Consider the following 25,940-nt stretch of genomic DNA (forward strand, 5'->3'; position numbering starts at 1 on the left):
ACACCCTCAAAGAATCGAAGAAAACGTGTTGCGCCCTCGAGAAGGCCTGGCGCAAGGACCACACCGCTGACAACATGACCGCCCTCAAGAACGCTACCCCGAACACCACCATCTGATCCGCGCTGCCAAAAGGAACTTTTTTACCGACAGACTGGACAAAAACAGCCACAACAGCAGAGAACTTTTTAGCATCATCAAGGAGTTCTCCAACCCCAACACACCCTCACAAGATCTGTGCAACTCCCTCGCCATCTTCTTCCATCGCAAGATCAGCGACCTCCACGACAGCTTCGGACACCAGACCCAACCAAGCATCACCGAACCCATACCTCCGACCATCACCCTCAACGACTGGACCCACATCAACACCGAAGAAACCAAAACCACCATGAACTCGATCCACTCCGGCGCTCCATCGGACCCCTGCCCTCACTTCATCTTCAATAAAGCCGACGACATCATCGCCCCGCACCTCCAGGCCGTCATCAACTCCTCTTTTTCTTCTGCTACCTTCCCCGAATGCTGGAAACACGCCGAAGTCAATGCACTACTAAAGAAACCTACGGCTGACCCGAGCGACCTGAAAAACTTCCGCCCCATCTCGCTCCTCCCCTTCCCCGCCAAGGTAATAGAGAAGGCCGTCAACAAACAGCTGACCAACTTCCTGGAAGACAACAACCTGCTCGACCCTTCACAAACCGGATTCCGAACCAACCACAGCACTGAAACCACCCTCATCTCAGTCACAGACGACATCAGAACCCTGATGGACAATGGTGAAACAGTCGCCCTCATCCTCCTCGACCTCTCGGCTGCCTTCGACCCAGTCTGTCACCGCACCCTAATCACCCGCCTCCGCTCCACCGGGATCCAAGGCCAGGCCCTGGACTGGATCGCCTCCTTCCTCTCAAACCGATCCCAAAGAGTCTACCTCCCTCCGTTTCGCTCAGACCCCACCGAGATCATCTGCGGCGTACCTCAAGGCTCATCACTCAGCCCGACACTCTTCAATGTCTACATGAGCCCCTTCGCCGACATTGTACGCAAGCACGACATCATCATCACCTCCTACGCCGACGACACCCAACTTATACTCTCCCTCACCAAGGACCCCGCCAGCGCCAAGACCAACCTACAAGAGGGCATGAAGGACGTCGCAGATTGGATGAGGCTCAGCCGCCTAAAGCTGAACTCTGACAAAACGGAAGTCCTCATCCTCGGCAACACCACGTCTGCTTGGGACGACTGCTGGTGGCCCACGGCCCTCGGCACCGCACCGACCCCGGCAAACCACGCCCGCAACCTCGGCTTCATTTTGGACCCTCTTCTCACCATGACCAAGCAAGTCAACGCCGTGTCCTCCGCCTGCTTCCTCACCCTCCGCATGCTCCGCAAAATCTTCCGCTGGATCCCCGCCGACACTAGAAAAACCGTGACCCACGCCCTCGTCACGAGCCACCTGGACTACGGCAACACCCTCTATGCTGGGACCACCGCCAAGCTCCAAAAACGCCTGCAGCGTATTTAAAACGCCTCGGCCCGGCTCATCCTCGACGTACCCTGCAACAGCCACATCTCCGCACACCTGAGACACCTGCATTGGCTCCCAGTCAGCAAAAGGATCACCTTCCGACTTCTCACCCACGCACACAAAGCCCTCCACAACAAGGGACCGGATTACCTCAACCGTCGCCTCAGCTTCTACGCCCCCACCCGTCTCCTCCGTTCCTCGGGCCTCGCGCTCGCTGCCGTCCCTCGCATCCGCCGCTCCACGGCGGGTGGGAGGTCCTTCTCCTTCCTGGCAGCCAAGACCTGGAACTCCCTCCCCACCAGCCTCAGGACCACCCAGGACCACTCTGCATTCCGGAGACTCCTAAAAACCTGGCTCTTCGAGCAGCAGTAACCCCCCCACCCCCGTTTTTCCCCTAGCGCCTTGAGACCTGCACGGGTGAGTAGCGCGCTTTATAAATATTAATGATTTGATTTGATTTGAAGGCTTATTCAAGAGGAGTGTTAGACATCTGCCAGTACACACACAGTCAAATGAGACACACGACTTAAGGAGATCCACACCAATTTACAAAAATAACAAGTATCTTTATGTTTTGGCACCAGAATCACTATTATCAGGCAAGAATGTTTTGCAAGAAAAATCTTTACTGTTTTGAAAAGTCAACAGCGCAATTTCTGAAAACCTGCAATGTTATCCTATGGATAGAAAAACTCGTACTGCATTCAGGTATAGTATAGTGACTTACGGGAACAATTTCATGGACTTAAGCTAAGTATTGGGCAAAGGTCAGGACAAACCAAAAGGTCAAATCGGGCAGCAATGGGGGCGGCCTGGTGCAGAGGTCAAGTATGGCATCAGGTGCCCAATGTTACTATATGGTACATGGGGATCAGTCCTGTCAAAGAGGTGCTACAGGTGAAGACTGGGGATCCAGTCCAAAGGTACAAGCAAGTGGGTTCCTAACTTGAGATGTCTGAGGGGACACCTTCAGTACTCTCCTCCATGGGCCAAAGGTGACGGGTGCAGAGGTGTCCTGAGGCGTTTAATTTCTCTTCAAGTCGAAGGTGGGCTTTGTCTCTGGAGGGCTGGTGGACCACATTGGCAACGTTGGTCCACTTCAACTCTGGCTAGGTGGCACGGGTACAGTGGTGCTTTCTGGTGTTGGGTTTTCTGTGGTGCTGAGTCCTCGCAGTTGTCTTGGCCTGTCTGCAGGATGCAGGAAAGCAGCTCTACTGATCCACAGGAGTTCCTAGGTCTTTGTTGAAGGCAGGCAAGCCTCCCAGGCTTTTGGAGGCACAGCAGCTTGCAGAACAAGTTGACTTTGGAGCAAATCGGCAGGAACAGCAGACAGGGCTTGAGCCAAGGCAGGTGCTTCTTCCTTGGGCTTTGCTTTTGCAGCACTGGGGTGTCCTTTTGCTTTTTGTGGCTCTTGGGTTTCCTCTTTGGTCAGCAGGAAACTGCTTTTCTGGTGCCAGTGCTCCCCTAAGTACTGAATTTAGGAATGTTTCAGGGAGTGCAGAGTAGTACCCAATGGGCTACTTATTGTTGGGGACACTAGACCCTCTGAATGACAGCTTCCTGTGGGAAGTGGGCTTAACCCAGTGCAGGAGTTCCTAAATCTGCAAACACCAAGATGGCAAATTTCTAAGTGTAGTCTCCACATTAGGCAGCTCTCTCCTTAGGGGTGGGAATGGCCTGAGCGGTGGACACACCTATGCATACTAAATTTCCCACTTGTCCTGATGGCAAATGGGCCCTGGCGCAGGTAGGTCGGCATCTCTCTGTTGAGTGAAACCATATCTGCATACCAAGGGCAGTGGGCTTCTTTGAAACCCACTGCCTTTGAATGCAGGTTTGCAGGTCATCCTGTTGAGTGGGGTGTGTAAACACCTCTCCCAGAGCATGCTTGGTTTAGGACTGCCCCGAGAGCAAATGCTCTCACCCTTGGGGTGTCAGACTGGTGTCTGGTGGTGACAGGCTGAGTAAAACTGGTCCGTGGGCACACGGGTAGATGGTAGGTTTTTTTAGGGGACACCTCTAAGGTGCACTGTGGGTGCATGTATTAGTAAATCCATTACTGGCATCTGTGAGGATTTATTCATATGAGGTGTTTGATACCAAACATCCGTATTTTCAGTGCAGCCATCATGTAGGTGGGGAACTCTTAGTGACCAGTGTCAGGAACATGTACTTAAAATGGCTTCACTGTTCACTCACTATCTCTAAGAATCGACAAAGACATAGCAGGGATATAGCTACTCTTGCAGATAGGTCTTCACATGTAATAAATGAACCCTGCCTTAGGGCTACGAGGCCTGCTGTAGGGGTGACTTCAAAATATTACATGCAATGTTTAGGGGACATGTCACATAGTCTGTGTGTCATGTTGCGTTTTCACTTTTAACTGCACCAAGACACGCTGCCTGCAATGGCAGTCTGCATGTGCTAGGTGAGGAGTCCGTGAGGGTTGTCTGGTACATGCTGCAGACCGTGGGGTCCCTCTTTGGTATGCATGTCTTAGGTACCAGGGGTACCTTTTACTAGGGATTTGAGGGGGGTCCAAAGGTATTGCCAAATGAAGAACAAATGCAGTTTGAATAAGAGATTTGGCACTGGGAACCTGGTTAGCGGGAACCCAGTGCACTTTCAGTCAAAATTGCACTGATTACCAAGCAAAAAGTGGGGGTGACCATGTAAAAAGGGCCCCTTTCCTACACATCATAATTTATGATATTAGCCTGTATGATGTGCAGTACTTTTACGGTTGACCCTATTTTGAGACAACTGAGCTTAGTACCCCGGAGGTCATACGGGAATTAATGCTATTTAAATGTAATAAGGTCTGTGATGAGCAGGAAAAGTCTCACCTATCTAATACTTTGATTTAGTATGTACCCAGTCTCTCTACAGTCTTTCACCTCCCTGTGGTTTCTTCTTCCTAGAGTGAAGAGAGTTCACGCAAGCGTTGGGTGTTCATTTCACTTTCTGGAATCTAAAATGTAGGATTTACTACAGCTGGACATAGAATTTCCAAATCTTGTGTTCAAGAGTTGGATGTGCAACCCACTGATTGCTTGAGACCTGTCTGGAACCAGTTTGCAACCCCAGTAAATATTATGTCATATCATCATGCATTTGGAGAGAGACAATTATTATTCTAGTATGGCTTCCCAGAAGGGGACGGGAGAGCACACAAAGTAGGGTGTACTTGAATTTGGTTGGCTCTCTCCAAAGTTTCTCATTTTGTTTAAGTTAAGATCTAGAAGCTATAGGCTGCAACTAGGAGACAGATAGAAGTTAACTTTTCCCTTCTTAGAAGCTTTATGCCTCAACAGCATAAGAAATCAACAGGAATTTCAAATTTTAGCAACACACTTGCAGTTAGTGTCATACTTCAAAGTAGTTTATTAAAAATCTAAAAACACATTTCTACATTAAGAACATACCTACAAATTAAATTAATTTGAATGCTTCGCAAGGTAAACAATTCACCTGTATTGAGGAAGCAGTCACTGTGCTTATGTGGCAAAGCTGGTCGATGTGCACTTTGAAACTCAGATCACTTTGTAGGAATATTAGTGGAAATGTTGGCTGATTTGTTTACGCAGAGTTTTTAGACTTCACAGGTTCCTACTGCTGCATAATGACACCATAGTAAACTTTTTTCATTAAGAATACTTGGGGGATGCAGCTATGCTGTTAAGTGTAGTAGTTTAATGTTTTTCTTTTATGTGTGTAAGCAAACATCCACAGTAGGACAAGAGTTGCTTTTTCTGATCTAGTATCCCCAAGCTGCAGATGTGTGGTCATAGCCTATTTGCTCTGTCATACACTGGTCTTGGAGGATGGTTCAAGTTTTTTTTTCCTCTTTCTCTGGCTACAACCTTGGAGACGGCCTTTTGTATGACCAACCTTCATATGCCACTGAGGTTTGTTCTCAGCTTCCAGGTTTCTCCCAGAAGCCCTAGTGGAGACCTCAGAATATTTGATCGCCTAAAAGAAACAACCCCTTTTTGATGGAAACTCACACCAGTCTCACACCATGTTTATCGCTATGCTTTACTCTTCTTTTTAGTGAAGTCTGGTTTTCATGTGTAGGTCAAAGATTAAGTCGAGAGGGCTTTCTTCACCGACTTATGCCACCTGTAGCTTTCAACCAGAGAGTTTTTTCAGGCTGCCATGAATAGCTGCCATTTATCTGGACGTGTCACATCTTCTAGGGAGGGTTGCACAAGGTTACTGTAAATGGTCTCATTCCAAGGGACCAATTTCAAGCTATCCATTGCATTCACAACTATGACTTGTTTGGGACCATAATTGCTTTTTAACTTTTGTTTCTTATAGTCTCCAGAAAGCGTTGTGGTAGTGTTAGTTCTTTGTGTTTTATATATTTCTGTTGCTTCTATGTTATGTTCCCACATCAGAAGATTTATACTAGTGCAGTATGAAACTTCCTGCCAGCAATGGTCTATCAGGTTCTTTGGGAGGTGTGCCTTCAGACATCAACATTTATGGGCAGGCTCTCCAAGTTGCTGTCTTCCTTTAACAGGCAGGAATAGGCTTTGGGTCAGAGGAAGAAGCCTGGTGTCACGAAGAGCTGGTGGTAATGAGGGAGCCTACATAACAGTGTGTCGCTGTGTTCTAAAAAATGCAGGAAAGCGGAATGCCACAAAACACATACATGCTACGGAGAGAGGGATCTACATTTGCCTTCATGCTAAACCACCATCTTAGGATAAACATACATGCAGGGGCCACCAATTTGCACAAACCTATGATTGCCACATAGAAGTCATACTGGACAAGTGGACTGAAAAATTCCATTTCACAGCAATTCACAAACATATCAAGAAAGAAAGAGATGTTGTGCATTCCAAAGAAATAGTGTACTTATGAGGGGCTGTTGATAATTCTATAAACGTATTTTCATATTGCAAAGAGTAGGCTGTACAAATACCAGTGTTACTGTGCATACATTTCTGAGTGATATACACGGTCTGCAAAGAACAGATTTAATGAGTGTGTAGTTATGACACTGCAAAGCGCAATGCACTTCTTCCTACACTATATTCTGGTAATGGTACTGTGTGGAAACAAATCCGAGAATAGATTGTTAAGTATGCGCAAATTCACAGTGTGCAGATTCATTAGCAAAATGAAATAGGGCCAGTCCACAGATTGTTTTATAGTGTTTGTGCATACTACAATTTAGTGATGGGTCAATCACTGTGTATTTGAAGATTGTTGTTGCGCAACATGGACATCTGTGCGTTGGTGCAATCTGTGTGCGCACAAGATATTTGTGCTTGCATGTCTGGGGTGCGTGCATTCATGTGTGAATGAGTGAAAAGGTGGAGACTTATCTGCAGGGACGTTAGGGTGGTTATGTGTGGGAAGGTTATCGCGTGTCCTAAGGATGTGCACGAACAGCTCTCCAAGGTAGATTTCGGGAAGTGGAGGTGCCACTTTCAAGAATGTCAAGAAACTTGTGTGAAGCTGTGTGTAGAGTACTGTGTAAGGTAACAAGAGAATGGCAGATTTAAACAAATTGCCTAAAATAACTTTGCTGCCTCGAGCTAGAAATCCTCGAACCAGCTTTGATGTCTGTGAAAAGCATGCGCCGGCAGCCACGACAGTGTTTTTTGGGGAAAAAACCGTGCCACGCTCCTATTTATTAGTCACCAACAAGAACACCTTATCCGTGTGTTTTTTCTTCGACATGGAAGGTTATAGGCCAGGGTATGCTATTTGTGGGGACGGCCGAGTGACTCCTTATGGGTGTTAGGAATAAGACGGAACAAGAAATAAGAGTGCTGTGACTTTTCCTTAGTCCCTGCTTAGGAAACCGGATTTCAAACTTTAAAAACATGGAGGGAAAAGATAAATTATTGCCAGAGCGGCTTCAAGCAAAGCTTCCTGGCCAAAAGCCGCACCTTGTCCTGAAGATGCATTCTCCAGAGAGCATGCGCAGTGCCCCCGCCTTGTTTGTGCCCTAATAATACCCCCGTTACACACCTGTATTAGGAAGGCAACGGACGCTTGAAATGTGCATGTTCTCTCGGAGAAGCCTGAACGCCTCTGATGCCGTCGGCCTTTGAAATGCAAGAGAGTCATTTCAGCCGTCTTTTTAACTTTTGTCTTTTTCAAAGCCTGAGGGTGTTGACCGGCTCATTAAATATTTCAGGGCTCTTAGAAACTTGGAGTCTAAAATGAAAAATAGGTAGAACAACCTATTGATTTAAATTCATTTACATTAAAACTTTCGCAACAGGGAAGGCCACGTCTAGGCGCACAATTTGTAACTGCAAACAAAGCTTTTCCAAACCCAGACTACTTCCCGAAATTTGAACCACAGACTGGAGCCACCAGATGCATTCAGATTAATGATCCGAAGTAAACTACCTGCTATAACGGCGCAGAGGAAATTTGAGATGTCACCCCTAAAGACTAAGCTAGAAAATGAACTCTGGGACCAGGAAGCCAGGGTTGCACCAAAAAATAATAAGGTTTTAAGTGGGGTGGATGAAACCTCCGCTCAGCCAGCGAAGTTCGTGGAGTTTTGCCCACACTGCCATCTGCTTGGAGAGTAGAGTTCCAGTAAAACTCCACCACTCGCCGCGTGGTGGTGTTTTTTTATTGCGTGTGATTCACCAACTTTAAGTTTTTGAGTGAGAATGTGCATCCCCTAGCATGATTTTCGGGCACTAAAACAACTCCTGGTAAGATTTCTCAATGCGGGCAGCCACGGCAGGTCATGACCATTTGCACTGAGAAAACTGCTGTTCGAGTAGAAAATCTTCTTGTGCTGTGCAGCAGAAAGAAACAGAGCCCCCTGCCGCGTCTTGTGGTGCTGTTCATGCTGATTTTGCAGCATGGAACACGCTCCTAGCATTAAAAATCCGTGTGAGCAGAGAGACATGGCCAATATTCACCCACTCGTAGAACTCTGTGGAATCTTGTGGAGTTTTTCTCTAACTCCTCGGAATTCCATGGAGTGAAACTCCATGAGTTAACCCCAGGGCTAGTTTTAAGGAGTATTAAAATGCGTTTCTTAATTTATCAAAGTCAACATTTAGCTCTAAATCAATACTGTTAAGAAAAAGGAAAGAAAGTACTTGGCTTGCCTGTCTGAAGGTTGAAAGCAAGAACTATTAGGGACCACATATCTATGTTGAAATGGAGGAACAGAGATCTCTACAGGAAAGACGGCAGAAATGAGTGTAATTTTGATGGTTCTATCAGGAGTTTTATGTGATTTGGAGGTATCCAGTTTGGACATGTACTTATATTTTAGCAAGAAAACAGCTTAACAACACTAGGACTGCTTTGTATGATGCCCACATGGGCAAGACAGTACTGAGAAGGGCATGGCAGTTTACAATGTGAAAGGCTGTTGAAAGATCAAGCAGCGTGATAAGGAAGCTATTGTCCTCAACTGTAATACTCAAGGGTTACTGATAACTTGTGTATTTGCGTTCTTGATTCTGTAGTGGTGGGATGTAGGACAAAACGGGGGAGACAGACTAACAGAGGTCAATAGAGTCTTGGAATTTTCATGCTGCAGCTTTTTCCAGGACTTTGCTGAGTAAAGTCTAATACAAGTAGATAATCCATATGAAATGTGCCTTTTTTGGAACATTAGGGAAAATTTTCAGGAAGGATAAGAAGGTGCTTGTGTGGAAAGAGGTGTTGATGGTATACAGATGTGCAGCTAGCAGTAGGAATGGGAAGAAATGAGTATCATCCTCATATGAAGTTTCTTTGAGAAACGTAATGATGCCAACTAGGTCTTACACTCAGAGGGATTTGAAGATGTACACCTTGGAAGATTTGGGGAGAGGAGTGGTGTGGAGCGCTATTGTTGTGATTAAGGTTGGAAAGGCCAGTGCTGTTGTGGATGCTGTTTACAGTGCCAACTTGATGGAGAAATTCTCTAAATCATGAGGGATTCACAGGATGTAGAAGAGTTTTTACCAATGCTCAAATGCCTTGAACAAAGCTTTGCTTTCACTTGCAACCCATAAAATAGCCTTTCTGTCATGGTCAGTCATGGTTTTGTGGACAGATCCTCATGGCAAAGTAATCAGTTTTAGAGATGCTAATTCTTCAGAGGAGTGAGTAGAGGTACTGGTTGTTTCAAGCTTTCTTAGTTTGCACTTGCACAGATGTCATTTGTGTGCCAAAGCATTTAAGCATTTGATTTGATTCTTGGTACAGAGCAGTGTGCAAGTGTCGAAGAAGACGGAGGCATAAAATTCAGCTCCATTGTAGCCACCTGTTACTCTGTAGCTACATCTCTTTCTTGGTCATAGCGCATGATATGTGTTGCACGGCGAGCACTTTATGCCATGGTAGTAACTGTGTTTTTTGTCTTTACAGGCAGCGCCATCAAAGAGGATCTGACAAATACATGTTAGAAAAGTATCATGCTTACCTTCCAAAAATCCTGCTGGCAGTTCTCTATGACCATGCTAACAAACTCCATTATTCGGACTATGATGGTACACTTGCTGTAATTGTACTGTTCCCTCTCTTGAGGACTAAACATGGTGCCTTTTGGCCCTGAGGTGAAGCACTGCTCAGCTGCAATGACATCATTCAGTGCAAGTCTGCCAAGGAAGAACTTCAAAGCTCTGAGAAAGGAAGACTGAGCTTCAGTACCTAAAAGAGTTCACAAGGACTATAATCAAACATCTCACCCAAAGCAAGCGTCGCGTTAAGCACAGACATATGGATTTTCATTAGAGTCAGGCAGGTAATGTTTCCCTCTCAGATTACCACTGTGTTAAAAGAACATTACATTATTTCACTGTTTGATAAACGGATACATAGTGACAATTAGATTCACTCATACATATCCAAAAATGTCACTCTTGAAATTGCAGCAATATGTTGATTCCAGTGAAAGCTCACCACCACCCTCAAGTCAATGTATTGATGGGAGATGAACAGACAATGTCTACAGGGTATGGGGTTACCGTCATGCAAGATAAACACAAGGATTTAAAACGTGAGTGCACCACAAGTCTTATCGGCAAATTCCCAATATAATCTGGTGGTAAATCACGCACATACTGTGCTGCAGCACAAGTTCTAGAATCACTGTTTCTGATCTCCCAAAGCTTATAATATGAATGTTTTAAGGAGAAAAGAAGCACATCTGATGCAAGTAATTTGAATCCCGGGATTGCATCGCCAAAACAAATGTTTTCAAATCTACATTCACTGATGAGAATCATGCCGCAGAGCAAACCTTTCAAGGTATCAGATTTAAGGAACACAACGAAAGGCGCTCCATGCTTAACAAAATTGATTAAACTGAAGCAAGTTGTTTACCATGTAATAGACTTGTTGTCATAAAACTAGGAAACACATACAAAAGTAACCACAACATTAATAAAACAAACAAGTTAATATAAATGAACACTAATTATATAGTTACATGACCATGAGTGTTCAGAAAAGAGAAAACAGCTGCAGGTGTTTTTAGACAAACGATTTATTTAACAAGTCTATATGAAAGGTTATTGAAAGCTCATTTCCACATACTCAATCTTCTATTGTCAAATCTCCATAGTCTGTACTTTCCAGCTGTCACTATTGCTGCAATGAATTAACAAAACCTCTGGCATGGTTAGATATTTCTGCTAAGAACCAGAGATAGAAGCTTGATCCTGAGAATATTTACTTTGAACACACACAACTTTCTGCTCTGTCAAACCCAGGACCGACAACCAATTTAAGTATATTTCTTGATTCTGAGACCCTTTTCATTTTCTGTATAGGTTGCAGATAAATTTGAGAGACATAATGTGGGTCAATTGCAGCTTACCCATGGTGTTTCTGTGCGGTGCAGAGATCCGCACCAGCATAGGTACGGTTACTGTAGAATATACTAGCCATCCAGCTCCTAAGCACAAACAATGTGGAAAACTGAATAATGGATACAAAATTGGACAGGTAGTCTCTATTAGAAGGGTCTCGACTGATGCCCTTTTAATTAATCAGAAATGCCACCTGATTAGCATTATATAAACAGAGTACACTCACAGGACCACATACAAACATATACACAGTCAAACCGTAAACTAACCAAAATCAAATATTCTAGAACACTCTTTTTTATCTTTTATTTTAACTTGTTTTATTTATGCATAGAAAGAAACACACATAACTATGCACTACACATCAGAGCATATTACACTGAAGAAAAAATACAGTCAGTCGCCCAACCAATGGCAGCACCCATTCGAGGCCACCCACCCGGGTTTGTACATTGTGCTCTGACAAGTAGGCATAGAAAAATAAACATTTATAGTACAAGACTAGGTCGAACCACCCATCACAAACGTATTGGGTACAGTGATTAGTGGCACCAACCCCTACACATTTTCAATACATCAACTATCAAACAGACAGAACACTGATTATAGTGAGCACCAACAGATCGGAATATCGTGCAACAATGTCCATATGACATCGAAGGCATCAAGCACATGCAGCCGGGAGGGGGGGTCTTGTGGGGAGGGGGGTGGACGCCTGAGGGGGGCACATACAACTCCGGGACCAGGATGAGGAGGAGCTCCATCCGTGATGACCCCCACATCAATAGCCAGCCCTGGGGTCACACCTACCATGATATCTCAGAACTCCCAGCCTGCCTCTACAACCGCTGACCTCATTCCATGAGTGGACTAACTATATCCAACGCTCAGCAGATGGAAGCGTCCGTTAAGGGGTCCTCCCCTCTACTCTCTCGCACACCAGATAACTCATTAATCATAGCATGCCAGAGCTCCATGTCGCGGTCAGCATGTTCATCCACTCGCACCCTACGCAGGCGACATTCCTCTGCAGTGGCCCATTCAGCCAATCAGCATGCAGCAGAGGGTGCGGGCTAGCCCATCGAATCGCAATACGCCTCTTCCCCAAGACAAGACCCAGCTGTGCAAATCTATATGCCATCTTATGACCCTTCTTAGGGACAGGGAGCAGGCCCAGCAAACAGTGTTTCATTACTACCTGCACTCGCACAGCTGTGACCTCCCTGAGTGCCTCCACTACCTGACGCCAAAAGGGCCGCACAGAGCTACAGACCCATGCCATATCATCAAATGAAGCCGACGGCGCACCACAATGGCCACAGCGGTCAGGTCTTGAGGGGGACATTCTATGCAGGCGCTGAGGTGTCAGGTACGCTCTATGCAAATAATAGAAGTGTGTCAGCTTAAATCGAGCATTGCTAATCGCATCCTGTACCAGTAAACAGGCTCTATTCCATTCCCCGTCCGTGAGTGTTACACCCAGGTCAGCTTCCCAGCAGCCCCTGCTTCTATGCGTCCCAGTTAGTCTATCACCTTTAAGCGCTTTATAAGTTCCGGACAGGAGACCGCGGTCACCCTTAAGGGTCAAGAAGAGTCACCAGGAGGTGGGACTCATCTGGCTCCTCTGGAAATGTCACCCAAATCTCTCTAGCCGTCTGCGAAATGTTCGCATACTGTAGGAACTGCCCCGGCCCACTCCAAACAGGGACTCCGCTTCTTCCCTTGTAATAAACGTGCCAATGTGGTGTAAGTCACCCGCATTATTACAACCCCCTGCGCGCCACTTCCCAAAATCCATCACTTCAGCGGCCCTGGCAAAGGGCCTGACCAACCATAGCGGAAGCAGGCACGGGTACGGGGCCCTACGTATGTATAACCCTCACAACCGCACTCTCCCAAGCTCTCTACACCTGTTCTACCAGATAGGGGGCACCCTGCGGAACCCCAGAGCCCCCATTAGGATGTGCGGGAGCCGCTCCACACATCCAGAGCCAGTCAACAAATCCTTTTCCCAATTAGGTGTCCTCACACCACCGGACTGCGTACTGCAGAAACCCCGCTAGGTAATAGAGGTAGAGGTCTGGTAATCCAAGACACCCACTTGCCAGGTCCAATTTTAGGAGTTCCATGCAGACTTTGCATCGTCTGCCTGCCCAGACGAGGGATAATAGTAATCTATCTAGTTGCCAGAATAATGAGAGAGGAAGCTCACAGAGTGAATTCTGCATGACATACAGGCATCGGGGGAGAACGATCATTTTGGTAAGTGCGATTCTACCCATAACTGACAATGGAAGAGAGGTCCAAAACTGAACAGAAGAGCGGAGACCCTCCAGTACCCTTCCCACGTTTAGAGTAAATTGCAGTTGTGGGGAGTGCGTCACTCCAACGCCCAAATAGGGAAAGGACTGTCTCCCAAGACAACCCCAAACAGGGTAGTTCTGGTGCTTCCAATGTCGACAGACCTGCCATCGGGAATAATATCGTTTTGTGCCAGTTGATTCGGGGGCCCGACACCAGCCCAACGATGTCCATCATGCCCAACAAACGAGGGACTGCTCGCTCCGGGTCCATGACATACACCAGAGCATCAACATACAGTGATATTATATGCGTTCTTGTCCCCACACGGATGCCCCACCCATCCAACCCAGACCGTAGTTGTATGGCCAGCGGCTCCATAGCCAACGTGAACAGCAGTGGCGACAAGGGGCACCCCTGCCGTGTGCCTCGTTCGATAGCAAAGGACTCAGACACTATCGCTCCTGTACGCACTCTAGCCCGAGGCGCTGTATATGAAAGACGCACCCAGGATAGGAAGACTGGGCCTATACCCATCCTACGCATCACCTCCCATAAGTATTCCCAGGATAAAGTGGCAAACGCTTTCTCCACATCAAGAGCCACCAGAGCAGCAGGAAACATGGAGTCGCGGGTCTCGTTTAGTATATCTGTTAAAAGCCGTATGTTCCTATGAGACCCCCTACCTGGTATGAATCCGCACTGATCACTCTGTACCAAATTAGTCACCACTCGACTGAAACGAGAGGCCAAAACCTTGGCCAACAATTTAACATCCACATTTAACATGGATAACGGTCTATAGGAGCCCGGGTCGTCCACCGCCTTCCCAGGTTTCGGTAGCATGACTATCAATGCTTCCTGCATATTCTACAGGAGAAGGCCCTCAACCCGTGCCTCATGAAGCATCTCCAGGGATTGCAGCAGAATCACAGTGGGATAAGTTTGGTAGAATTCGACTGGTAGCCCATCCAGCCCAGGCACTTTTCCAGACACCATTCCTCCCAACACCTCCACCAGACCGTCCAAGGACACCTCCCCCTCCAACTCTTCCTACTGGGCCTCCGTAATGTGAGGCATCCGCAGACCATCCAATTACTCCTGTATCCGGGTCGCATCAACACCACATGGTGTGGCATAAATAGTCTGCAGGTGTTCCTACTGCTGCAAATTCCACCGCAGCTGTCCCAAAAAAAATTCCCTAGAAAGACCACGGAGCATCTGGATGATGGGAACGGGACACTCCTGCTGGAAGAGCCAAGCCAACATATGCCCCGAACGGTCCCCCTCCCAATACAGCCGCTGCCTATAATTCCGGCAGACATAATTATCCAGTCTATCCCAGAGTTCTACAACTCTGCCATGCATCGCAATACAATCCGATTCCGATGCGTCACCATTATCTATTTGGTGCTGTAAGGATGCCAATAAATCTTACTGCTGCGTGAGCTCCTGGTCTAAGCGCTTCCTAATACCATATGTTTTACTGAGGCTTTCCCCTCTGATAACTACTTTCAATGCCTCCCATTTGATGCCTCGGGCTGTAGCTGTACCACAATTTTTACTAAAATAACCATTCAGCACACCTTGGAGGTCTTGTTTATATTCGGGATCACCCAGTAGGTCTGGCTGCAGACGCCACAGGGGGATTGCAGGCTTAGGTATGTGTGTTTCACATTCCAAAAGGAGAGGGGCATGGTCCGATAAGAACCGTACCTGATAAGCAACACGGCAGACGTCAAGCGATCCGTCATTGGCAAGGAGGAATCGATCCAGGCAGCTAGAAGCCCCAGGGGTGGGCGTGTAACACGAAAATATCCTAGGGGTAGGGAACATTTCCCTCCACACACCAACAAAGTGTAAATTCCTCATAACCATTCGCAATTTGGCAGTCATTTGCGACTTAGTGTTCATCTTTGGTGGGTCCCTATCTAGGGTTCCATCTAGGACACAATTAAAGTCACCAGCCCACAAAATGGGCATCCCTGCATAAGATATAAATTCCTGTTGGAGCTGATGATAGAACCCTGCATCATCAGTGTTAGGGGCATAAATATTCAACAGCCAGAGCTCCCGGCCATCTAATACCCCGTGTAAGAATATGTATCGGCCTTGTACGTCCGCTTTTAGGCTTCGTAATGTGAAGGGAGTCCCGGGAGCAATCCAAACAGAGACTCCCCTAGCGTAGGAGGAATACGTCGCAGAGTAAAACTGCCCCCTCCATTTTTTCTGCACTTTTTGCGCTTCACCTTCTATCAAATGCGTCTCCTGTAGGAGTGCAATATGCATGCCAAGCCGCTTAAGATATGTGTGAACTCTGTAGCGCTTCACAAAGGAGTTCAATCCTCTAACATTCCATGTAACTATGCGTGTCAGGGTACCAGCCATATTTTGTTGCACACTGCTTGGTTCATTACAGTGCTCGACCACCCCCCCCACCCACATGCAGCCCCCTCCCAACACCACCCCCAGGCATGGCCCATGCGCAACCCAATGATCCGATACCTTCTCAGCAGGCGGATGCCCACAACGCTCACAGTGTCAAAAACAGAATACCAACAACAACTAGACCCCACACAACACTCCCCCAATCCCTCCCCGGGTAAGCACTACCCACAACTGGTGTCTGCCCAATCGTGTGTGTGCCCCGCTATCACTTCCAGTGCCCATAAGTGGGGACCAATCTCCGCTCCCGCTTGATAGCCAGAGTCAGGTCTGGACTACACTCCAAAGTTCCCAGTACCCACCAATCGTCCAGCCCACACGCACACTGCTCCCAACAAGTGAACTAACAACAGGGAGGGGGGGGGGGGTTTCACAAGCTCACCACTCTGCCATGGCCCCAGACCGTCCACCAACCCGGACCCCAACATCTCCAGCACCCAAAAGGCAGTAGTGAACAGGAGAAAAAAAGGGCCATAGAGCCAGAGGAGAGCCAACAGAGGGAAGTCTCCGAGTATCAACCTCGAACCAAAGTACTTGATTTCGACCATAACAAAATGTCCAGTATATCATTCAGGTGACCTCAGCCTCCCCTTCCGGAGACAAACCACTCGCGACACAGGGGGATCCGGAGCGCGAGGATGCCTCAGATGTGACAGTTTGTACCAACAGCTTAGCCTCCTCACGCTCCTGTCTCCTCCGCTCAAGACTCAGAGTACCGTCCGAGCGCACGATCACTCTGCTTTCACGGCAGGCACAATGGCGTCTCGTACTTCTGCTTGCTGTAGTACGAACTTCCTCTGGCCCTCGGAGTCTCCCACTGTCCTTCCCAGCAGAGATTCCGGCGTTCCTGTCCCATCATTCCTCTCCAACCAGACCCACGCTGCTTCAGGAGATTGAAAGAAATGTGAACGGCCCGCATGAAGAACCTTCAACTCGGCTGGATACAACATAAGTATAGCCCAGGTCTTTTAGCTTATGTTTAACACCAGCATAGGACTGTCGCTGGAGCTGCACCGCCCTGGTGTAGTCAGGGAATAAACAGATAATGTGGTTCTCAAATGTAGGATCTCCATGTTTGCGCACCTCTTGCAAGATTGCATCGCGGTCTCTATAGTTAAGGACCTTGGCTATGATTGTATGCGAAGGCGCCGCCAAGGCCCAGTGTGCGCGCTCCACCACAGACACAGCCGACAGTGGGGCAGCAGGCAATGCTTTACGGATTCAGTCTTCCAGGAAGGCCTCAACATTCGCCCCCTCTACTCCCTCGGGGAAGCCCACTGCACAGAGGTTACAGCGTCTCGCCCTACCCTCCGCATCCTCGACATGCACTTCTTATTTTGAGGAGGGCCACCGCGTGTCCACATCAGACTGCATGCAAGTCACTTTTGGCTCAGTGGCCACCGATCTTCCTGCCACTACCCTCAAATCGGCTCTCAACAGGTTGATATCTACCGCTATGGCCGCAATCTGAGTTTGTGTTGCCCGGCTAGATGACTCAATAACAGCCAGGATTTGCACTACGGTGGGCTCCACTCCCTTCTCAGAAGGGCCAGGGGAATTTCTTTGCAGACTCGCTCCTGCATTCTGCACTGTGTATTGATCCATCTTTGTTTGCTGTGTTCCCTTGTTCGCTCTATCCTTGCCCATGGTACACACTTGATGAGGCGTCTGCTACAAGCGAATACTCCCAATGCCGTGCACCACAATACCAGGCGCAGCGTAGTGGTCGAACCTTGTGCCCTCGCCACTCACCACTGCCTGGTCCCCGACTGCCTCACTCTCACCAAATCACTACCGGGTGAACACTGGCAGAGGCAGTAGCAGCACAGGTGTCGTCCTCCGCTCAGTGCGTCCATCCCACCACCAGCCAGTCCCGCACTCCAGGAGCCAGCCGATACAGGGCCTCCCAGTTGGAACTCCGCTGCAGAAGGGGACGCCTTCCCAGGACAAGCCCAGTGACAGTCCCCAGCTACCTGCGCACGTTCAGCGCAGCTCCATCCGCCATCGGCAGCCCAAGAGTCCACCTCGGCAGCTCAGGGACCGAAACCCTGCAGGATTCAAGTCTCTACGATGGGCCAACAGGCCTACAGGAGGGCACCTCCAGCTTCAAGCAGGGGGGAGGGGGCACCAGGGGGGTATGGCACCAGGGCACCACTAAGTCCAGATCTCGAAGGCACCCCCCGACTGGGTCACTCCCCCTAAAACTGCACTTCGCTGTCTTCGCAATCAGTCAATTATTGTTTTTTTTTTTAAAGTCCCGCGATCGCGGGCGCCATCTTGGGGTCAGGCGCTCACCACATGCGCTTCCCCACGGCGCGATCGCAACGCCCTTACTTCAGCTGCTGGTGCTCTCCTCGCTCCCCCCTCCGCTCCAGAGGGCTCCAGGACCTGTCTGCCGGGTTCTCGGGGGGCCCAGGGAGGCAGGATCGTGGAGGAATCCGGGGCCGGGAGCACTCCTCTAGTGCTGTCAGTCAGCCATCTTGCCAGCCACGCCCATTCTAGATCACTCTTTAACACTGTGTAAGATGAGAAGTGGTGGTCAGATTGAGAAAATCCCCACCCAAAGGCTAAGGTGAGTGAAAGACATGGATGTGGCATAAAGGGAATAATCCTTAATAATGAAACCAAGTAACGTTGCATTGGTTTTACAATAGGAGAAGCTTTTATAGAGCTAGCGAAGGGCAGCTGACTATATTGTCTAAGGCAAAAACCATACATTTTCTAAATTAGAAAGACAATTTCACAGCTTCTCTGGGAAAACAAGCATATAATGTCTCTTGCCAGTGAATGTCTCTGCTGAAGTGCCTTTGATTTGCGGACTATCAGCACTCCCTATCAATGTACCCCACACTATGCCGAGCTAGCACTATAAAATAACAAGAAATAAAAAGAAACAACTAACAGAAAGAAGAACTTCAAGTGTTTATGCTTTGCAAAGTGCAACTGCATGTGGTTTAAGCAGTGACTTCAGAGAGGGTTGAAACTGTGCCCCATGTTTACCAGTCTCAGAGAAGACACCACTGCTATTAGTCTTTAAAAGTACCCAAGAAGGAATAATGCCATGATCAAAATGTCACTCTGTTGAAATCCAACTCCAGCCCAGATGGGCCTAAAAGGGACAGGAAACAGCTGCACCTATGGAAAATCTCTATTGTATATAAACTTACAAGCCAATTCGGAAGAAACTGATGATTCCTGTTTATAAGGCTCCCTTGAGCCAGTGAGCTGACGAGCTTTGGAGATGCACCTGTGTGCCTGTGAGTGGTACTTAACCTGAGAGGATTTTGGCAGCATTTCCAGCAACCCCAGATGCATTTTCCTTGTTCTCTACTCTATTGATGAAGGGCTAAACCCAGAAACATGTCTAGAGATATACAGCAATGTCTGCACCAACTCTGGTGGAAAACTACAGATAATTTTCAGGTAAGTGCTAACTGTGAACTGCATTTGCCTGGTTGCAAAGGGGCGATCTGTGCTGGGATGTGAGGCAGTGTGCTCCCACGCCCCGTTCCTATGTACAACAAGTGGTTTGAAAAAAGAGGGTTGATCAGGTAATCTGAAGAATGCAAAAATAGCAGAAAGGTAATCTTTGAGTGCCCAGAGCAGAGTCCTGCTAGGCAAGAGAGAGAATGAGGAACCTAAGAAAGAGGAGCAGGAAGGGAAACATTTCTCTCATAACACTAGGCCACAATTTTCTTCCAATAACAGGCATATACCATCTTGGTGGAGGAACGCCTGGCTGTCAAGATAACATCACAAACATCAGGAGAAAGGTCAAAAGCTGTCAACTGCCGCTGCTCAATCTCCACGTAAGAAGGCAGAGACTGGACAGATTCGGGTTGAGAACCTTTGCCCGGCTGATGCGAAAAAAAGATCCTCCAAAGGGGCAGTCTGATGGGAGGATCTCCTGCCAAGCTCAGTAGCTTGGGATACCAGACTCTGCATGCCCAATCCTGTGCCACAAGGAAAACTTGGACTAAGGTTTTCTTGATTTTCATGAGAACTGTGGGCATGATTGGTAGGGGCAGAAAGGCATACAGGAGCCCTGATCTCTTCTCTAGATGAGGAGCGTAGCTGAGCGAGAGCCACTTTGGAAACTCCAGCATGCAAAAATGCTGACATTGTGCTTTCTCAGCAGAGTCGAACAGATCTAACCAAGACTCTTCCCAGTGCTGAAAGAGACCTTGCGCCACTTACTGATGGAGACAACATCTGTGATCCATTAAGCATCTGTAGCTGAGGTCGTCCGTCCTAGTGTTCAGAGAGCTGGAAATGCCCTGATGTTCCTGCAATGTCCATACACGTAGGACTTCTTGACAGAGGGTCCCAACCCCATCCTGCCATGTTTGTTGCAGTACCATATGGTGGTGGTGGTGTCCATGAACACCTGCACCAGCTTCCTCTTGATGAAAGCGAGGAAGGCCTTCAATGCCAGTCGGATGGCCCGTAACTCAAGCAGATTGATGTGGAGTCTAGGTTCTGGCGGAGAACAGAGTCCTCTGGTCTCCACCCCTCTCAGATTGCTGCTTCATCCCAGGAGTGACATATCTGTCACTACTGTGAGATCTGGTTGGGGAAGGGAGAGGGATCTGCCACTCACCCAATTGTGGTTCATCAGCGACCACTGCAGATCTTTTGCAGTTCCCTCCGAGACCATAACGTAGAGATTCCTTTGGTGCCATGCCCATTGGAACTTCAGGGCCCACTGCAGTGCCCACATAAGTCAACATGCATTTGTCACCAGCAGGATGCAGGAGGCCATAAGCCCCAACAGCCTCAGAGTCAGTCTCACCAAAATCCAGGATAGAGGCGGAAACTCAGCAAGTGCAGGAGGTTCAACGTTGTAGGAAAGTAGCATCTTTCTGACATAGTTACCCCCACTTTTTGCCTGGTGTCAGTGTATTTAGACTATAGTATGCGCGGATCCTGCTTATCAGGTCCCCAGTGTCTGTGCTCTACCTCTCTAAATTTGGTTGCTGGTAGACTTTTAGACCCCACAATTGGCATACTGGTGCACCCACGTAAGTCTCTAGTATATGGTACTTAGGAACGCAGGGCATTGGTAGACCTGGGGCCTCCCATGGTCTGCAGCATGTATTATGCCACCCATGGGGAACCATGCAAACTGTCTGCAGGCCTGCCATTGCAGCCTGCGTGAAATGGTGCAAGCACCTTTCCCTTTGGATAAAAGGCTTGCCTTATACTATAGTCACTTCACTTGGACACTAAGTCACCACACTGGTAGGCCCTTCAGTTTAAGGGGAAAGTGCATGATCCTGAGTGTGAGGGTACCTCTGCCTGAGCAGAGGTACCCCTACAAACCCCAGACTCTATTCACTGTACTTGGAAGTTCCAGGAAGCTATCTTAAGGTATGTAGTGGACACTAGTCACCACAAGTGCTACAACTACATAACGGCTTCTCCATACCTATACATGTTTGTATCAAACATTTTTGAAATCATGCAACTACATAGATTCCAGTATTAGTTATATGATACCATGTACTCTGGGGGTTCCTTAGAGGATCCCCCAGTTCTGTCTGTTCAGCCTTGCAGGGTCTGCATGCCAGCCCGTGCTGCTGCAGACCCCAGACACTGTTCTGCCCTCCTGGTACTGAGTTTAAGTCGAATAGGAGAAGGCAGAACAAAGGATCTTGTGCAAGGGAGGGGTGTGACCACCTCTCCTTTTGAAATGGGTGTCTCTGGGGGCCTCTGAGTGCCACCAGATGGCTTTGAAGTGCACATTTGGTGCCCTCCTTGCATAAACCGGTTTGCACGAGTGCAGGGACCCTCAGTTCCTTCTCTGGCACAGAACTACACAAAGGACAGGGGAGTGACCACCCCCCTTGTCCAGCTCCTCCCACAGGGAGGTGCACTGAGCTCTACCAGGTGGCCGGTTGATTCTGCCATCTTGGAAACAAGGTAGGCAGAGACCCCTGGGAGCATCCGACTGGTTAGGCCAGGTAGATGACGTCCCTGACCCCGTCTGATAGGCGGGTCATTGGAGATAGTGACCAACCCACTTTTAGGGTTATGTAAGGGCTTCCCTAAGGGTAGGCCCTCAGATTCGTTGAGCAAGACTCTACAAAGAACTCTCTGCAAGACATCTTCTGCTCCTGGCCTCCGGAACCACTACTGGTCTCAGAAACAAGACTGTATCCAGTTGGGGGGGCTCCCACTGCAACATTATTTCTTCAGCTCCTGTAAGATTTCTGCAACATTTGTGGCTGTGCATCCTCCAGGGTCATAAGGACTCTGTTTGCATCCAAGAAGCAAGAAGGAATCTCCCTTGGAGTGAAGGAGTCACTCCCCTGCATCCGCAGGCACCTCAAGATGACAAAAACCAGCTGGTGGATCCTGCTGTCCCACAGACATCAAAAGGGTCTGCAACACAGGTGGTGGTTCTGTGGTCCTCTCTGGGTCCAACTTGTCTATGACCAAATTGGGAGAAACTGGGCCCTTGCTGCACCCACTGGAACGGAACCCATGTGCACCGTGACTCTTGCTCTTGCCAAGGCTTGTTGACTTTTCCTCCAGGAGATCGTCAGGCTCCAAGAAGCCCCAGCCTCCAGCACTCTGCAACTTAAAGTTCAGCTTCCACTCTGCAGCTCCTTCGACGTGGGACTCCTCTTTTGTTGTGGTGCTGAGGCCTCCCTGCAACTCCCTGTGACTGCTGCCAGTGGGTTACTCTGGGGGCTCCTCTGACTCCGGCTGGCTTTCCTTCCTGCTGAAGGCCTGTCCTGACTTCTTTACAAGGGTCGAGTCACTAGGAGCTTGCTGGGCCTCACAAACCTACAATCATCCTCACAACAACTATTTCCATTTGCTAAAACTTGTTGGTGGTCCTGCTGGCCACTGACCCTTCTACAATCCAGCAACCGACGTGGGACAGCTCATGGGCGACTCCAAGGATCTTCTGCATCCCCTGGACTCTGCAGCTGGACTTCTTCCTTCACAGTCCTGCAGGAACTTCACATCCAAGAGGGTGGGAATTGCCTACCTGCACATCTCCAAGTGGTCTGGACACTGTATCCTTTTTCAGGTTCTTCACAACCGGAATCCACCCTTGGGTTCTACCTACTGGGTCCACGGGGTGCAACCGCAGCTGGACAATCAAGGCTTCGATTGACTCCAACAAAGGTTTCTGACATCACTTCACCTCTATGCATCTGGTGTAGGTACTCTGGTCTTCTGGGTATCCACGCGTGGGGGCACTCTCCAATCTTCTTTAAACCAACTAGTTTCCTCGACGTCCAATGGGAAGGTCCTGAATCCATAAAAATCCAACAGAGAATGTCCTGTGTTAGCCTACTGGACACCCAGCTCGATAACTCTGCAACTGGGCACCTGTGGGATTTCTGGTAGTTACCTCTGGTAATTTCTTACTCCCACTCCCCTGAGATTCTAACACACTTACCTTGGTTGTGCAGCTCAGTTCTTATACCACTTTCGTAGTATATGGTTCCCCCACCCAGCCCTTCAAGGGACCCACATATTTTTATGCTATTACGGTTTGTTCTGAGTATATATTTTGTATGTAGATATCTCCAAAGGGACATAGGCCAACCTTAGTATAGTCTTTAGTGTTATAACAAAGAATACTTTATTTTTGTAACACTTGGTGTGCTTCTTTCTTGTGTAACAGTTACTGACTACTGTGGTATTTTAAGTGCTTTACACTCCTCCTTGGTAAGCCTGGGATGCTCTCCACAGCTACCCCTAGAGAGATTTGGTTATTTGGGCACCAAAACACTATCATTAAGGGTTGCCTGGACTCAGTATAGGGTGTTACACCATAGGTGTACACCATAAACTGAGACAGCCTCCTACAGACATAGGCCCTCATTCTGACCTTGGCGGGCGGCGGAGGCCGCCCGCCAAAGTCCCGCCGTCAGGTTACCGTTCCGCGGTCGAAAGACCGCGGCGGTAATTCTGAGTTTCCCGCTGGGCTGGCGGGCGGTCGCCTTCAGACCGCCAGCCAGCCCAGCGGGAAAGAGGCTTCCACGATGAAGCCGGCTCGGAATCGAGCCGGCGGAGTGGAAGCTGTGCGACGGGTGCAGTTGCACCCGTCGCGTATTTCACTGTCTGCGCAGCAGACAGTGAAATACATGTAGGGGCCCTCTTACGGGGGCCCCTGCAATGCCCATGCCAGTGGCATGGGCACTGCAGGGGCCCCCAGGGGCCCCGCGACCCCCCCCTACCGCCATCCGGATCTCGGCGGTCCGACCGCCGGGATCTGGATGGCGGTAGGGGGGGTCGGAATCCCCGCGGCGGTGCAGCAAGCTGCGCCGCCGCGGAGGATTCAATGGGGCCGCGGTACACTGGCGGGACCCCGCCAGTGGTGCCGGTCCGACCGCGGCTTTACCGCCGCGGTCGGAATCCCCATTGGAGCACCGCCGGCCTGTCGGCGGTGCTCCCGCGGTCCTCCGCCCTGGCGGTCAAAGACCGCCAGGGTCAGAATGACCACCATAGTCTGGCGGTGTGTGGTGGGTATTTGAATATTGGCCTGGTCAGGACACTTGATAAGAACTTAAAGTTCCTGACAACTCTTTAAAATGTATTGATATAACAAGTCTTTATTTTTTTAAGATTTAGCTTTTAAAAGTTTCCTTAATAATTTATTCTAAATTAAATCATGTCCATTAGCTCTTTTCCTCTTTGTCCCTTCTCTTTTCCTTCACTCTCTCTTCTAGTGGTCTCCTCCTTTGAGTTTCTCTTTTTAAATGTCTTGATTCTTTCCTCTTCCCAGGTATAGCTCGGGTCCAGATGTCGGCGTTCCCCAAAGGATGGGAGAGAGTGAAAACAACAGACAGAAGGACAGAAGGTAAGTGATGTATGTGTGGAATACTTTTCTTTATATCCTGGCAAGAGGGGGGGCAGGGGGAAGAAAAGGAAAAGTGAGGGATGGTGCCTACTAGTGAACACTCAGTGAACCCCTTTTTATATTTGGTGCTGTAAATGAGTGTATTGGTGATAAGGTGCAGCCAAAAAAAGGAAAGAAAGAACAAAACAAAAAAAACAAAAAAACACTGATAGACATATCTAGTTGCAGATTCCTTACTTTAGAATAGATACCCAAGCAATTAGTCCCCTGGTCGGCCTGCGGACTAAGATCATACTAGGAAGTCCTGCAGGACCGAACGGGCAAAGTACCCGTTCCTCCAAACCTGACTGCCCAGGCGGTAGTGTTTTGTAAATATGTGCAGAGATGCCCACGTTGGCGCCTGACAAAAGTCCAGAACTGGAACTCCATGTGCCCACGCAGTGGTTCCAGCTGTAGCTCTGGCAGAATGAGCACACAAACCTTAAGCTTCTTTGCCAGTGTGTAGCAGATTTTAATGCAGAGTATGATCTATCGGGAGATGGCTTGCTTCTGCACTGCCAAACCTTTCTTCGCTCCCACATAGCAGCGAAAGAGTTGATCATCCATCTGAAACTCTTTTGTTCAATTAACGCTCTTTTTGGGTCCAGTCGGTGGAGTCTCTCCTCTTTCTTAGAAGGATGTGGGGGTGCATAAAAAGTAGGTAAAGTGATAGATTAGCCTACATGAAAGGGCGTGACCACTTTTGGTAAAAAAGGAACCCTAGTGCAAAGCACCACTTTGACAGTATAGTTGGAAAAGTAGGGCGGCTTAGGTGACAATGCCTGCAGCTCACTCACCCTGCGGGCAGATGTAATGACCACAAGGAAGGCAATCGTTAATGGTAGAAGCCTGAGAGGGCAATTCTGGAGAGGCTCAAAGAGAGCACACATTAGGAATGTCAGAACCAAATTCAAATCCCATTGGGGCATAACAAATGGGGATGGAGGAAACAAATGAGTAAGACCTTTAAGGAAACTATGAAGAATAAGACTTA

General features: G+C 48.4%; 1 protein-coding gene across 2 annotated transcripts in view; it reads right to left on the reverse strand.

Moving 5' to 3' along the window:
• The window catches only part of PRKDC (protein kinase, DNA-activated, catalytic subunit), a 2,139,921-nt gene that overhangs the window by 1,522,569 nt on the left and 591,412 nt on the right, over positions 1-25,940 (reverse strand). For both annotated transcript variants that reach the window (XM_069220133.1, XM_069220131.1), the window contains exon 32: positions 9,948-10,174. In XM_069220133.1, coding sequence (XP_069076234.1) covers positions 9,948-10,174 — 227 coding nt within the window. The remainder of the gene's footprint in view (positions 1-9,947; positions 10,175-25,940) is intronic.

Source organism: Pleurodeles waltl, chromosome 2_2 (genome assembly GCF_031143425.1).
Source record: "Pleurodeles waltl isolate 20211129_DDA chromosome 2_2, aPleWal1.hap1.20221129, whole genome shotgun sequence".
In the NCBI taxonomy this organism is placed as follows: Eukaryota; Metazoa; Chordata; class Amphibia; order Caudata; family Salamandridae; genus Pleurodeles; species Pleurodeles waltl.